The sequence below is a fragment of the Anomaloglossus baeobatrachus genome, chromosome 1, assembly GCF_048569485.1.
Source record: "Anomaloglossus baeobatrachus isolate aAnoBae1 chromosome 1, aAnoBae1.hap1, whole genome shotgun sequence".
Lineage (NCBI taxonomy): Eukaryota > Metazoa > Chordata > Amphibia > Anura > Aromobatidae > Anomaloglossus > Anomaloglossus baeobatrachus.
The window spans coordinates 552,052,649-552,068,501 of record NC_134353.1 but is presented as its reverse complement, the minus strand read 5'-3'; the positions used below and the strand labels follow the sequence as shown (position 1 = coordinate 552,068,501).

The following is a 15,853-nucleotide window of genomic DNA, read 5'->3' as shown; positions in this document are numbered from 1 at the left end:
CAAAGAGACAAACTCTAAAAGATTTTCCCACTTTTATTGTGTCAAAGTTTACATTCTTTGGTACATATAATAGATTTTAGCATAATGCATATAATAACTTTATAAACAAAGATATATTTAAAATAATGTATGCAGTGTGTAAATAAAGTCGCAATGGTTTTTGGAAGAAATATATATTTTATTATGAACTCATTCTAACAAAGGCTATTTAAAAACTGAATTATTCTTTCCACCATATGTAGTGGCTGAATGGTGGCTCAGACGTTACCGCTGTTATCATGCACCCCTGGGGTACTGGGTCTGAATCTGAACATGGGCAATACCATCACAGAGGTTTTATGCCTCTCGAAATATTGCATCAATTTCCTCCTACACTCCAAACCAAAAATATAGCTGCCCTGGTGAACAATTGTCTGTTATAAGAAAATTATATTTAGTTCACCTGTGGACAGTGACATGGTTTTCTGTGTACAGTACTGCAATACTTGTTGGCACAACACAAAGATTAGGAATTAAAATAAAGTATTGGGCCTGTTCTCTGAAATTGCCTATTTCCTCCCCCCTTTTTTTTTATTGCTAAAAATATTCATCTTATGCTGTCTAACATTTTAAGAGAAAAAAAAAAGTTCACCGGGCACTGTTAGTCCTCCTAGTCGCTGTTCATGGATCCTCATGAGACCACAGAATGTACGGGTGCACAATCCAAACAAACAGTCCATGTACTGTAACAAGATCCAAATGAGGATAGAAAAAGGCAGCAAACAACGTATCTTCATCCGTGGATTTTTATTTTACATGTGGGTCGGCTACAACATAGGGGGGAGGTGAGGAGAGGCAAATGGGGTCGGACAAAGACTGGCCGTTTCGCACAATTTGTGCTTCGGCAGGTCCTGTGATGCAAGACATGGGAAACTGCACCTATTAAAGGAAGCGTGAGTTCCACGTCATTGCGTGAATTAAAAACATGTGTAATATACACTTTACTAGAAATATTTTGCACAAACATTTTGTCCTTGCCATAGGTTTTATAACGGTAAAACTGTAAGACCATTATATGTGAGATTCCGAGAACATTACAAATCCATTACTTCGAGATTTGGTTCTCCAGGCCTAAAAAAACATATTAAGGACTGCCATAATGGCAACCCTGATTGTTTTAAATTTGCAGGCATTGTTAGGGTTAACCTCCATCCAACAGGAAAAGATACCCATCGACTACTGTTACAAAACGAATCTCGGATAATAATGGACTTAAAAGCACTTGGCCCCCTAGGGCTGAATAAAAAAAAATGACCTAGCAGTCTTTTTAAAGTACACTACGCCCCTTCTTGTGACGTGATGAGTATAGCCCTATGATAGTTGCTTTGTATTATAGAATAATTTGACTAGCTTCCATTTATGCAAAATATTTCTAGTAAAGTGTATATTACACATGTTTTTAATTCACGCAATGACGTGGGACTCACGCTTCCTTTAATAGGTGTGTTTTCCCATGTCTTACATCACAGGACCTGCTGAAGCCCAAATTGTGCAGAACGGCCAACCGTCATCTGACCCCATTTGCCTCTCCTCACCTCCTCCCTATGTTGTAGCCGGCCCAGATGTAAAATAAAAATCCACAAATGAAGATTCGGTGATTGCTGCCTCGTGTAAATCCCGTCTAACATTTTGCATACCACTATATCTTACATAAACTATAGTTGAAGAAATGAAGTATTTAATATATCTCTAATAAGTTTACTTTTTAAATGGATTCTCCACTACTGGACAACCCCTGCTCAACCAATTCAGAAATGCAATTAAAATAAAAACAGCAGCCCCAATTCATCAAGCCAGTCCTGATGATGGGGCGTGTTGGAGTTAGACGCCCCAGGTTTCTTAAGCGGTGTATACCTGTTAATGGGGTGTGCCTCCATATATCTTGCCACAAATCTTATTCCAATCATGGAATGTAATAACATTTCTGGCAGAGGTAATCCACAGATTGTCATAAATCAGACCAGCTATGGTGTCACACGTTTGCTCCACCCCATACTGTCCAAGTTCCATCCTTACTGGCAAAGCTGACATGAAAACACTAAAAGATTAAGTATTTTTGCGCAACCTCAAGTTCTGCAAATATTTTGTGACTTTTCAAAGTGTTTTACGCCAGTACGCTTTGATAAATCAGGGTCAAGGTATACTCCCTTTCTGCAGCAGCATCATTCCAATGATGCCGGTGACGCTATTCCGACTAGTGTCATGTGCAGGCTGCAGCCAATCAGTGGCCGCCCATCTGCTGCCGCCTTTACTATTTGGTCAGAGTGGACATTTGCCTTGGCAGAATATTCATGAGCATGAACTGCAGCCAAAGAGTGGCCACTGACTGACTGTAACCTGCATGTAACACAACAATGTCATATCACCACTGAGAACAGCAGCACCAACATCTCTGGAAAGTATTTTCTTTTTGTCTGTATGTTTTTTTAGTTTGGGTCCTGAATTGATTAAACTGGGGTTACCCAGTAGTGGACAATCCCTTTAAGTGATAGATATTCTTAATAATACTACCTGAAACATGGTGCCATCCTCTTTGAAAAGGAGAACCTCTTGAGCCGTGGGTTTTGGATAGCCACTGACCCTACAAGTTGGTTTAAACTCAATTCCTGAATTCAGTTCCAGCGTTGTTTCCATCTCCTGTATCTGTGGCGGGATGTATGGTTCACCTGCAATGTACCAATCGCTTATCAATACAGATCTCGAGAAATCCATCTAGCACAAACCTCTGTTGTCATTTAGCTGCTAATAAGACATAGGGCATCAACGTGTATGTAAGACTACGGAACATTATCTTAAAGACACATTTTAAGAATTGTTTTACAATGCAGGGAAAAGCCAGGTACCCATATCTTTTGCTCCATGCTGGGTTCTGTCAGCTTGGCTTCTAGCCTTGTTTTTGGAAAAGAAAAACATTTCTTGTCTCAGTATGTGATCAGAGCACAAGGCCAGCTATAGAAAAAGTGCAAATGCAAAGAAAAAAATGCAAAGAAAAAAATTCTGCACCCGTAGTTCAGTCTTCAGTTTAAATAAAACATCCTTTTATTGGAAACATGTTAAAATATACGTGTATAGCTAGAAAAAGTGCCCATTTCTCTGTCAGGGCAATGTATAGTCCAAGAAAGGAGCTGTTTTAAAAGGAGCAATGTCTACAAGTGCAGGTCATAACTGAATCCATAAGCCTGCTAGAGATATCCACTTACAGTGGTCAGATTTTCAGTGGTTCCCTGATTTGAACCCCCACCTATCCTTTAAATGCTGGGAATACCCATTATTTATTAAAATGAGCAGTCAGGCAGCCTTCTTCATAATGACTCCCACTAGAAACACCTCTTCTTACACAAGAAACACCATCCTATGTCTAGCACAGAACCAGAGGTCAGGATATTAATACTGAGCATAGATCAAAGGATTGGGGCATCTAGGCACTATATTAGTAGAGTCCTTGCACACTGTGTTCTTACCCATGTTCAAAGGTCCCATCGGGGGTTATGTCTGAACCCCCAGTAAAATGTTATTCAGATGTATGCTCCAATGGGGCCATTGACTATAATGTTTCAGGAGTCACCATGTGCTGTCGTGCACTATTTTCGGGTGTATACGCCAACTGGAAGCAGACAACCAGATTTAGTAGACTGCGCCTAGGTCTCCACCCACAGTAGGTGTAAACTCCCAAAAATGCACGATGACTTATAGTCTATGGCCCAGCCATGTATACGTTTTGAATGTAGTGAGAAAACATAGTGTGGAAGGAGGCCTAAGTATATAATGTATCTTTCTACTTACTGATTATTTAGGAGTAACTTTTATATATGGGAAAACACTTTATGGCATGATTGTTAGCTTTTTTTTTTTGGAGAAATTATTAATATGTTAGGCATTTATGCCATATCCACAAGATTAAGGTCTTATTTTGCATCTACTGCGTTGTTTTTTTTTAATGCACTTAAAACTACATTCATGATTGCGTTGTAAATGTTGATGCATGCATGAAAAAATAATACATATAATCATAAAATGTATCTATTGTTGCCCTGTCATCAATATATAACAATACAGTGTTACCTTGCTTTACCTTTGTTTTCACAGTGCAGCCCATGCCACCCTGGTGGACAAATGCACCCCTTGAACCTGTCACATGTCCCCCTGGTGCAGAGACACTTTAACTTGCAGTCAGGTCCATAGAAATCCTCTAGACAAGCTAAAAGAGAAGTTGACTGAGTATTGGTACTTGATTAAAGACATTATATATCATTGTTTCTATGTTGCTTTCGAGATGAATTTTCATAGCCTCATGGTAAATGACAGAATCTACATATGTGTGTGTGTGTGTATGTATATGTAAATATATATATATACATATATATATGTAAGAAATAAGTATTGAACACGTCACCAATTTTCTAAGTAAATATATTTCTAAAGGTGCCGCACAAGATGTCAGTAACAACCCATCCAATCCACACAGGCAAATAACTCAAACCATACATGTCCATAAATTTAGTGATGTGTAATAATGAGAAATGACACAGGATATAAGTACTTAACACGCTTGCTGAAATGTATTTAACCTTTTCCTATCCAAAAAAATTTCCTGTTCTGCCCATTGAAATCCTATTATAATTGGGAAAAAACATCATAACAGAATTCTGCAATATGAATGAATTTTGTAAAATAAATCAAAAGGAAATCAATTTTTTCACATGTGAATGATAAACAAGGCAGTGGCCCCACAAAGGAGCATAACGGAGTTTTTGGAATGTGCCCCCCAGGGGGGATCAGGATAGGAAAAGGTTAATACTTTGTACAAAAGCTTTTGTTGGAGATAACAGCTTCAATACGCATTGTGTATGGGGAAATTAAGCTGGTGTCACACACAGCGACAACGACAACGACGTCGCTGCTACGTCACCATTTTCTGTGACGTTGCAGCGACGTCCCGTCGCTGTCGCTGTGTGTGACATCCAGCAACGACCTGGCCCCTGCTGTGAGGTCGCCGGTCGTTGCTGAATGTCCAGCTTCATTTTTTGGTCGTCACTCTCCCGCTGTGACACACACATCACTGTGTGTGACAGCGAGAGAGCGACGAAATGAAGCGAGCAGGGAGCAGGAGCCGGCGTCTGGCAGCTGCGGTAAGCTGTAACCAGCGTAAACATCGGGTAACCAAGGGAAGACCTTTCCCTGGTTACCCGATATTTACCTTCGTTACCAGCCTCCCCTCTTGCTGCCAGTGCCGGCTCCTGCTCTGTGCACATGTGGCTGCAGTACACATCGGGTTAATTAACCCGATGTATACTGTAGCTAGGAGAGCAAGGAGCCAGCGCTAAGCAGTGTGCGCGGCTCCCTGCTCTCTGCACTGTGACATGTAGCTGCAGCACACATCGGGTTAATTAACCCGATGTATACTGTACCTAGGAGAGCAAGGAGCCAGCGCTAAGCGCGGCTCCCTGCTCTCTGCACATGTAGCACAGCGACGTTATGATCGCTGCTTCTGCTGTGTTTGACAGCTAAGCAGCGATCATAACAGCGACTTACAAGGTCGCTGTTACGTCACCGAAAATGGTGACGTAACAGCGACGTCGTTGTCGCTGTCGCTTAGTGTGAACCCAGCTTTAGTCTCATGCATTTCTCAGGTGTGATTTTTGCCCAGTCTTCCACACAAATACTGTCCAAAACCCTGAAGGTTCCTTGGGCTCCTTCTATGAACTCTGAGCTTTAGTTTCTTTCATAAATGTTCTATTGGTTTCAGGTCAGGTGATTGGCTGGGCCATTCTAGACAATTTAGTTTTTTTCTCTGAAACAAACTGAGAATTTCTTTGTCTTTGTGTGTTTGGTATCATTGTCTTGCAGAATTGTCCAGCCTTGTTTCATTTTCTTCATCCTGGTACATTTTTTTTTTTTATCAAGAATGTCTCAGTACATTTGTACATTCATCCTTCCTTCAATTATACAAAGTTGCCAGTGCCATATACTGAAAAACAGCCCTACACCATGATGTTTCCACACCAAACTTAATTCTTGATATGGTGTTTTCGGGTGATATGCGGTGCCTTTTGGCCTTCAAACATGGTGTGTATTATGGCATCCAAAGAGTTAAATTTTGATCTCATCTGTCTGATTATATTCTCCCAGTATTTCACAGTAGGGCTGGCATCAGCACCCAGCAAACTTGGTCAAATGCTGGGGCCCTGAGCTGCCGGGGGGCCCACTCATGGTGGCAGGAGTGGTGTACAACTAGTCAGGGGGATCCGGTGTCCGCGCTGTCACTGGCCTCCCACCACCGAGGATCACGCTTTCAATTGTATCGGCATCGATGTTGCCGTTACAATTGAGCAAAGATTAGATGGAGCGGCGCGCTGCCTCTCTAATCATTCTCCCCGCTGTGTCTGTCAGTGCTCTGACAGCTCAGCAGCGGAGTGCGATGACATCAACACTGTGTGCCTGCAGTGACGTCAGAACGACAGCAGTGGACACGCTGAGGAGACCGGAGCAGCTGGGGAATGAGGAGAAGTGAGTATGTACAATCACTGTGGCCAGACAACTATGGGGGTGCATTAAATGATATGGCGGCTGTATACTACATGAGGGTGCCTAATGCTATCTGGGTCTGCACTGTGCTATATAGGGGCTGTGTACTACGTGAGGGTGCCTAATGCTATTTGGCTCTGCACTGTGCTATCTGGGTCTGCACTGTGCCATATAGGGGCTGTGTAGTACATGAGGGTGCCTACTGCTATCTGACTCTGCACTGTGCTATATAGGAGCTGTGTACTATGTGAGGGTGCCTAATGCTATGTGGCTCTGCACTGTACTATCTGGGTCTGCACTGTGCTATATAGGGGCTGTGTACTACATGAGGGTGCCTAATGCTATCTGGGTCTGCATTGTGCTATATGCGGGTTGTATACTACATGAGAATGCCTAATGCTATCTGGGTCTGCACTGTGCTATATGCGGGCTCTATACCACATGAGGACACCTAATGCTATCTGGGTATGCACTGTGCTATATGTGGGCTGTATACTACATGAGGGTGCCTAATGCTATGTGGGTCTGCATTGTGCTATATAGGGGCTGTGTACTACATGAGGGTGCCTAATGCTATCTGAGTCTGCACTGTGCTATATATGGGCTGTATACTACATGAGGGTGCCTAATGCTATCTAGGTCTGCATTGTGCAATATGCGAGCTGTATACTACATGAGGATGCCTAATGCTATCTGGGTCTGTACTGTGCTATATGCAGGCTGTATACCACATGAGGATGCCTAATGCTATCTGGGTCTGAACTGTACTATATGTGGTCTGTATACTACATGAGGGTGCCTAATGATATCTGGGTCTGCACTGTGCTATATGCAGGCTGTATACTACATGAGGATGCCTAATGCTATCTGGGTCTGTATTGTGCTATATGGGGATGAATTAACGCAAGTGGAATGAAATACTTAACAAAAAAGTGTGAAACAACTGAAAATATGTCTTATATTCTAGGTTCTTCAAAGTAGCCACCTTTTGCTTTGATTACTGCTTTGCACACTCTTGACATTCTCTTGATGAGCTTCAAGAGGTAGTCACCAGAAATGGTCTTCCAACAGTCTTGAAGGAGTTCCCAGAGATGCTTAGCACTTGTTGGCCCTTTTGCCTTCACTCTGCGGTCCAGCTCACCCCAAACCATCTCGATTGGGTTCAGGTCTGGTGACTGTGGAGGCCAGGTCATCTGGCGTAGAACTCCATCGCTCTCCTTCTTAGGGGTACTTTGCATGCTGCGACATCGATGATAGCGATGCCGAGCGTGATAGTACCCGCCCCCGTCGCACATGCGATATCTTGTGATAGCTGCCGTAGTGAACATTATCGCTACGGCAGCTTCACACGCACTCACCTGCCCTGCGACGTCGCTCTGGCAGGCAACCCGCCTCCTTCCTAAGGGGGCGGGTCGTGCGGCGTCACAGCGATGTCACACGGCAGGCGACCAATAGAAGTGAGGGGCGGAGATGAGCGGGACGTAAACATCCCGCCCACCTCCCTTCCGCATTGCCGGTGGACGGCGGGCGCAGGTAAGGAGATGTTTGTCAGTCCTGCGGCTTCACACACAGCGATGTGTGGAGCTGCAGGAACGACAAACAACATCATACCTATGGACGCACCGACATTATGAAAATGAACGACGTGACACAGATCAGCGATTTTTGACTGTTTCACGCTCGTTCATCTTCTCTCCTAGGCTTTACATGTTGCAACGTCGTTACCTGCACCGGATGTGTGTCACTTTCGATTTGACCCCGACGATATCGCAGTAGCGATGTCGCAATGTTCAAAGTACCCCTTAGTCAAATAGCCCTTACACAGCCTTGAGGTGTGTTTGGCGTTATTGTCCTGTTGAAAAATAAATGATGGTCCAACTAAACGCAAACCGGATGGAATAGCATGCCGCTGCAAGATGTTGTGATAGCCATGCTGGTTCAGTATGCCTTCAATTTTGAATAAATCCCCAACAGTGTCACCAGCAAAGCACCCCTACACCATCACACCTCCTCCTCCATGCTTCACGGTGGGAACCAGGCATGTAGAGTCTATCCATTCACCTTTTCTGCGTCGCACAAAGACACGGTGGTTGGATCCAAAGATCTCAAATTTGGACTCATCAGACCAAAGCACAGATTTCCACTGGTCTAATTCCTTGCGTTCTTTAGCCCAAACAAGTGTCTTCTGCTTGTTGCCTGTCCTTAGCAGGGGTTTCCTAGCAGCTATTTTACCATGAAGGCCTACTGCACAGAGTCTCCTCTTAACAGTTGTTCCAGAGATGTGTCTGCTGCTAGAACTCTGTGTGGAATTGACCTGGTCTCTAATCTGAGATGCTGTTAACCTGCGATTTGTGAGGCTGGTGACTCAGATAAACTTATCCTCCGCAGCAGATGTGACTCTTGGTCTCCCTTTCCTGGGGCAGTCCTCATGTGAGCCAGTCTTTTGTAGCATTTGATGGTCTTTGCCACTGAACTTGGGGACACTTTCAAAGTTTTCCCAATTTTTTGGACTGGCTGACCTTCATTTCTTAAAGTAATGATGGCCACTCGTTTTTCTTTACTTAGCTGCTTTTTTCTTGCCATAATACAAAGTCTAACAGTCTATTCAGTAGGACTATCATGATACACATCCACCAGACTTCTGCACAACAGAACTGATGCTCCCAACCCCCTATATAAGGCTAGAAATCCCACTTATTAAACCTGATAGGGCACACCTGTGAAGAAAAAAAACATTTCCGGCGACTACCTCTTGAAGCTCATCAAGAAAAAGCCAAAAGTGTGAAAAGCAGTAATCAAAGCAAAAGGTGGCTACTTTGAAGAACCTAGAATATAAGATATATTTTCAGTTGTTTCACACCTTTTTGTTAAGTATTTCATTCCACATGTGTTAATTCATAGTTTTGATGCCTTCAATGTGAATCTACAATTTTCAAAGTCATGAAAATAAAGAAAACTCTTTGAATGAGAAGGTGTGTTCAAACTTTTTGTCTGTACTGTATATACACACAGTATATGTTCCCCCGCAGGGGGCTGAATACAAATGCATATCACAATTTTCAGATTGTATTTTTAAAATATTTATAAAACTATGAATCATTTCCTTTAGGGTATGTGTTCATTATCCGGACATGTTGCGTCCTGTTTCCTCTCCTGCAGGACCAAGAGTGTTCCCCGCTGGAGGCCACAGCTGCTCATGCCCACGATCAGGATTTACGGCACTGCGGTTTTTCTCTCTGTTCTACCTGCAGAGAACACACACGGCTCCGCAGCAATAACTTGACATGATGCAGCTCAGGAAGCCACTCCACATGTCAGTTTACGCTGCGAGAAAAACAAGCACAGTAGGCTTGGGATTTCTATACATCCCATCCACTGTGCTTGTACTGTACATCACTGTGAACCCTTAACGTGGGCATGCAGTCTTATACTTCACAAATACTTGCTGGTTAGTGTTGGTATTTCACAGAAAATCCTAATAGAATACATTTAACTTTGTGGGTATAAAAGCAAAAAATGTGGAAAACTTCACAAAGTATGAAAACTCTTTCAAGGCACTGTATATACCCATTTCTGTACTTACATTGTATAGACATAAACACACATATATATAATATATTTTTTAATATTTAGAGGCATATAGCCATAGACTGCATCTATTTTGGGATTCAGTGATTACCTTTAACACTGCTATTCAGTACATCCCCACAATCACTGTTTGCAGTGTTTTGGATGCAGCGTGTTTTTGCTGCGTCCAAAATGCTGTGCTGTACAGTACAAGCACAGTGGATGGGATTTCCCATGCTCACTGTGCGTGTGCAGCTCGTAGCGAACATTGACCTACGGTGCAGCTTTCTGAGGCTGCAGAATATCAATTCTTTCCTATGGAAGCGCATGCATCCACCGTAGGGAGAACACAAGCGACAGACCACAGCTCACTGAACCCTGATTGTGGGCACGGGTAGCTGCGGTCTCCTGTGTTCTCCTGCACAGGAGATGCGTGGGCCCGCGGATCAGGACCAGCCACATCCAGGACGCAGTGGGTCCTGAATGTGGGCACGTACCCTAATGCTTATAGGTGGAACTATGTCTTATGTGGCTGATAAGCCTGGTGTTATCACAAATCTCATCTATCGTACCTTTATCACACATTAGTCCTGTCCAGCCTGAGGCGCAAGAACAGCCATATGGATCTATGAGGCAAAACATTTGGGACTTGCAAGTTTCTTTTTCTCCACAGGTCTCCTTGCAGGTTCTTCCAAATCTGTGTTCACCACATGCTAAGAAAATGAATCGTACATGGTTAGTATTCCATGTGGAGGTTACACCTTAGGTCATGTAAGGCTACATTCACTCAATGAGTATTTGGGCTTGTTTGTAAGAGGGTGACTAGGCCCTTGTGCCCCTGCCTGGAAGACACTGATTGCTGTTGAATTGGGATAATGTTATTTGTGTTAAATCGCACCAATCACCAGGATTTTCTTATATAACCTAAAGCCATTGCTGATTCTATATATACCTTTAGTTGTCAGCTAGGATGTATAGCTTTTGAAACCGAAGCAAGTAAAGTTTGTAAAATGAGCAGCTTTTTGAGTGGCAGCAGCTACCGATCAACTGATAGCTGGGGTGGGTACAACAGAAAAATAATGTTGCTTCCTGGTATCAGCTATGTTGGCTGAGGCCCCGCCTCTTCTGGTCACATAAGTATGACATCAGCACAGGCCCTTCTAGTCATTTAGTAAAACGATTCTATAATAGAATTAGCAGAAATAACAGGGGGAGGACGGACAGGCAGGGGAGTGGGAATCATTATGAATACCCCCTAGATATTATATGATCCTCAGATGATGCCACTCAAAAAGCTTCTCATTTTACAAACTTTACTTGCTTGTCTCTCAAAACCTATACCTCCTAGATGACAACTAAAGGTACGTATAGAATCAGCATGATAGTGCCGGTATAGCACTGGCTTTAGGTTATATAGGAAAATCCTGGTGATTGGTGCGCTTTAATGTATGCAATGTATTTGTGTATAAAATATAAGTGTGGCCCGCTAGTGGCCAGGTTTAGGTACTGCTCCCTGGTAAAGCGAATAGATTCTGCTGATAGGAGGACTTAGGCAAGGAACAGTTAAATTATGTGGGTCGCCCACAGGTGGAGGAGCTAGCTGCAGGATACAGCCTGACACAGTCCGTGTTTAATCAGAGAGTAGAGAGTAGTTATAAAGCTGTACTAGTGAGTAGTATAGCAAGCATAATAAGTGAGGAAGCTCAACAGATACCTTAGGCCAAAGAAAATGGATGTTGGTGGCATTTGAAACCTTACCCTCTGTGTCAAACCAGGAACAGAGCACGTGGTAAGTTGGGGATGGGTAGAGGGTCACCTCCATCTTAAAGTCGTGAGTACCAGGTCCAAACTCTATAGGGGTTTCCTGGTCAGTGAACTGACTCTAGAAGTGCTAGCTCTTAAGTGGATGCTTGGCATAGACCTGGGCAAACAGGTCATCACTAAAACCTTGGTTGATGAGGCGAGTTTGGTGGTGGTCCACACTGTTATAGAGATCAGTTCAATTTGGGTGGGACAAGACCCTGGCCAGTGAGGACTATATGACTTTATCGTGTGGTACTGTGGTGTCAGGCGATGAGGAGGAGGACCGACAAATAGCAGCAGTAGTACCAGGAATGATGGAACAGTCTCACAGAGAAAGTTTGCCTTAAAGACAATTATACTGTACAGAACGTGTTCAAGTATTGTGCTCGCAATATCGATGTGTTGGAAGTACTGTGTGAAACTAATGAATCTGCATCAATGACTCCCCAGCAGAAGAATCCTCATGTGCACTATGGCGTAATCACAGATATTGCTTGCACACACAAAGACCACACATATCCAGCCAGGATCACCACGACTAATCCCTTCCCCCTTGCTCTGGAACTGGCTGAGGCCTGGACCAACGAAGGGCTGCTGAGGAGCCCACAAATACCGCCCTGGGCCACCCTTAAATGTTTACAAATTTTGTTTTTGATGTATGTTTTCCATGCATTTTTGGCCTCAAATAAACAGTGTTTTACAATTCCAGCAAAATGTACAAGATTTATGAAATCTAATTCACATGCTGCTTATTTTTTCCTTGCAGATCTCAACCTTCAAAGTGTTTTTTGAAATCTTCAGCTTGTAAATTCTTCAGGATTTTTGCAACCTTTTTTACCCATTCAAATAAATGGGGAAAACCCCAAGTGAAAATGCATAAAAAATGTCCACATTTTACATAGCGTTTTCCTGCTATCATGTTTTGCATGGGAGAAACCAGAGTCATGATTAGGCTATGTTCGCACTATGATGTTTTTGCACTTCTCAAAAACGCTGCGTTTTTGGCCGCAAAAAATACACCTGCGGAAAACACAGCGGTAAAAACACATGCTTTTTTACCGCATTTCGGTGCGTCTTTTGGCTGCGTTTTGCTGCGTTTTTGATCACTGCGTTTTGCTGCGTTTTTCCAATGCATTGCATCGGTGAAAAATGCAGTAAAACGCAGGAGATAATTGACATGTCCATTTTTTTAGCTCAAAAACGCCGCTAAAACAAAAAAAAAGCTGTGTGCGGACAGCAAAAATGACAAGCCATAGACTCTGCTGGGGAAGCAAAGTCATGCAGTTTTGAGCCCAAAAACGCACCCGAAAAACACGCAAAAATGCCGCGAAAAATGCTCAGTGCGCACATAGCCTTATGGACACTTGTACCTATCTTACACCTCATTGTTGAGAGGTGCCAATATAAAGATATATGATGAGAAAACTTGGATGTGTACAATGTGCATTTCCATTGTTACTTATAACTGGTGTTATTGTATGGTATTTTTGATTAAATATGTAGACATTTAGTACTCAATATTTTTACAAATCTAAGATAACATTTGGTATCTGCCAAAATTGAGCTAATATGGTAAGCTAGTAGTTAGTAATATGGCTTTATTTGTTGCTTAGTTATTATACCTTGTACTCTGACTGATGAGTGTTGTATTCCTTTATCTGGTAAGTGTCCTCCGCTTTTCTACATAGGACTGTTATTTGACCAATAAATAGTGATATTGCGCCGACACTATATAATGCTATATACAGATTGGCAAATTTAAAAAAAACAACTCTCCGATACTTCCTATAATAATAGTAGCAGACAGGCTTTACTTCAGAGACCCCATAATTGAGGGATTAGGTAGGTGAGGAAGACATAAGGGTACTTTACACGCTGCGATATCGTTAGTGAATTATCGTCCGGGTCACGGTGTTTGTGACGCACATCTGGCGTCATTAACGATATCGCAGTGTGTGACAAGTACGAGCGACCTTAAACGATCGCAAAAGCAGTCAAAATCGTTTGCCATGGAGAGATCGTCCTGAAACCAAAAATCATTCTCTGCTTATTAGCGATGTTGTTCCTCGTTCCTGCGGCAGCACACATCGCTGTGTGTGACACCGCAGGAACGATGAACATCTCCTTACCTGCCTCCACCGGCAATGTGGAAGGAAGGAGGTGGGCGGGATGTTCGTCCCGCTCATCTCCACCCCTCCGCTTCTATTGGACGCCTGGCGTGTGACGTCGCTGTGACGCCGCACGAACCGCCCCCTTAGAAAGGAGGCGGTTCGCCGGCTAGAGCGATGTCGCAGGGCAGGTAAGTCCGTGTGACGGGGTAAGTGATGTTGTGCGCCACGGGCAGCGATTTGCCCGTGTCGCACAACCGACGGGGGCGGGTACGGTCGCTTAAGATCTCGCTAGCGAGATCGCAGCGCTTAAAGTACCCCATAGTCTAAACAAAGTAATTTAACATGAGTAGTGTCAGCTAAAACTGACAAATGCTTTGAAAAGAACATTGTAACAATGCCGCACATATTACCATGTTTTTATATTTTATTGAGTTCCTGACAGACTGCAGCCCAAATAAAAATGCCTTACATTTCAGGGTACTGTAGCGCCCAGGGATATGGGGTACTCAGTCCCGGGCAGTACTGATACTTGGAAATGTCACTTTGGTGGCTGTTGGCCAGTCCCGTGCCCTGGGGCCCTTTTGTAATGGGGAGTATTTACAGGGGAGAGAAGAGTTTTTGTCATGTGACGCCACCAGCAGGTTGCGGTTAAGGATGGAGGACCGCCGCTGCTAAATGTGGGTACTCCCAGAGCTGATGGTAGTTGCAGCTGTGATGGTAGGCTCTCCTCCTCAGGTAGGGCTGTGTCTGGGAGATGTAACAGGGCAATAACGGAGACCACACAAGGTTGTCTTTAACAGTCTTTACTCACTGTGGACCCAGGGGTTGCTGGTTCAGGTCCCTTGGAGGACCAGTGCCAATGTAGTGACCTAGGTTACTCTGGACCCGGCACTCTCTGTTGATTGAGTCCCCATAGCGTGGAGCATTTGGGGGCCCCAACTGTCCCTTTTGGGGTACAGTCTCCTCCATACGGCAGGCAGTGGAGACCCTGCGGGGAGGTAAGTGTCCGAACCCTGATCCTAGTTTACTGCTGATCCCCCCGAATTATTTGGTTCGATGAAGTCCGTGAAGGTGTCCTCACCGGGCAGGTATTTGCCAAACAGTATTAAACTTGCGCTTGACCTAGGGCTCTGTGCCCCATTGTGCTCCGGTCCCAGCGGTATCTCCGGTACCCATCCTGGCGACCTTTCTCCTGTGCCCCCGGGGGCACCGTTACACGGACCCAGCTCAGACACCTCTCCTGTGTGCTGCACTCTCCACTTACTACTACTGACTGACTGACCCCTCCCACCAGGCTGGCTATACCCAGAGACTCGTTCCCATGGCGACCATCTCCTTACATGGTTAACCCTCTATGCCCAGTGTGGAGTGGAGAACTAGGATTGTAGTTGTGTGTTGGTGGAATCGGCACTGGTACTCCAGGTCCCAGGGAGTAGGTCCTGCATCCCCAAGAGGATGCAGTTCCCTGTAGTGCCCTGAGGGTCTCAGGGGTGCTACACTACCCATACACAGCGTTCGATCACATCCCTTGAAGAAAGTCATTTAGAGCTCCTAACAGAATATGAAGCACCCACACAGTATTATATCCCCACAAAGCCCCCATTAATTATGATGTTCCCACAAAACCCTTACACAGTATGATATCCCCACACAGTCACCCATGCAGTATCATGTTCCCAAAAAGCCTCCCACACACAGTATGTTGTCTCCACAAAGCCCCTCACACAGTATTACAATATGTCTCCACAAAGCACCTCTAGCAGTATAATGTTCCAACAAAGCCCCCATAAAGTATAATTTCTCTACAA

The 15,853-nt window shown here is 44.0% G+C and overlaps 1 protein-coding gene across 2 annotated transcripts in view; it reads right to left on the bottom strand.

Annotated features, from left to right (window-relative positions):
• TEK (TEK receptor tyrosine kinase) overlaps window positions 1-15,853 on the bottom strand; it is a 255,677-nt gene that overhangs the window by 84,821 nt on the left and 155,003 nt on the right. For both annotated transcript variants that reach the window (XM_075316854.1, XM_075316847.1), the window contains exons 6-8: window positions 10,704-10,844; window positions 4,112-4,237; window positions 2,551-2,705 (exon numbers count right to left, since the gene is read on the bottom strand). In XM_075316854.1, the coding sequence (XP_075172969.1) occupies window positions 2,551-2,705; window positions 4,112-4,237; window positions 10,704-10,844 (422 nt within the window). The remainder of the gene's footprint in view (window positions 1-2,550; window positions 2,706-4,111; window positions 4,238-10,703; window positions 10,845-15,853) is intronic.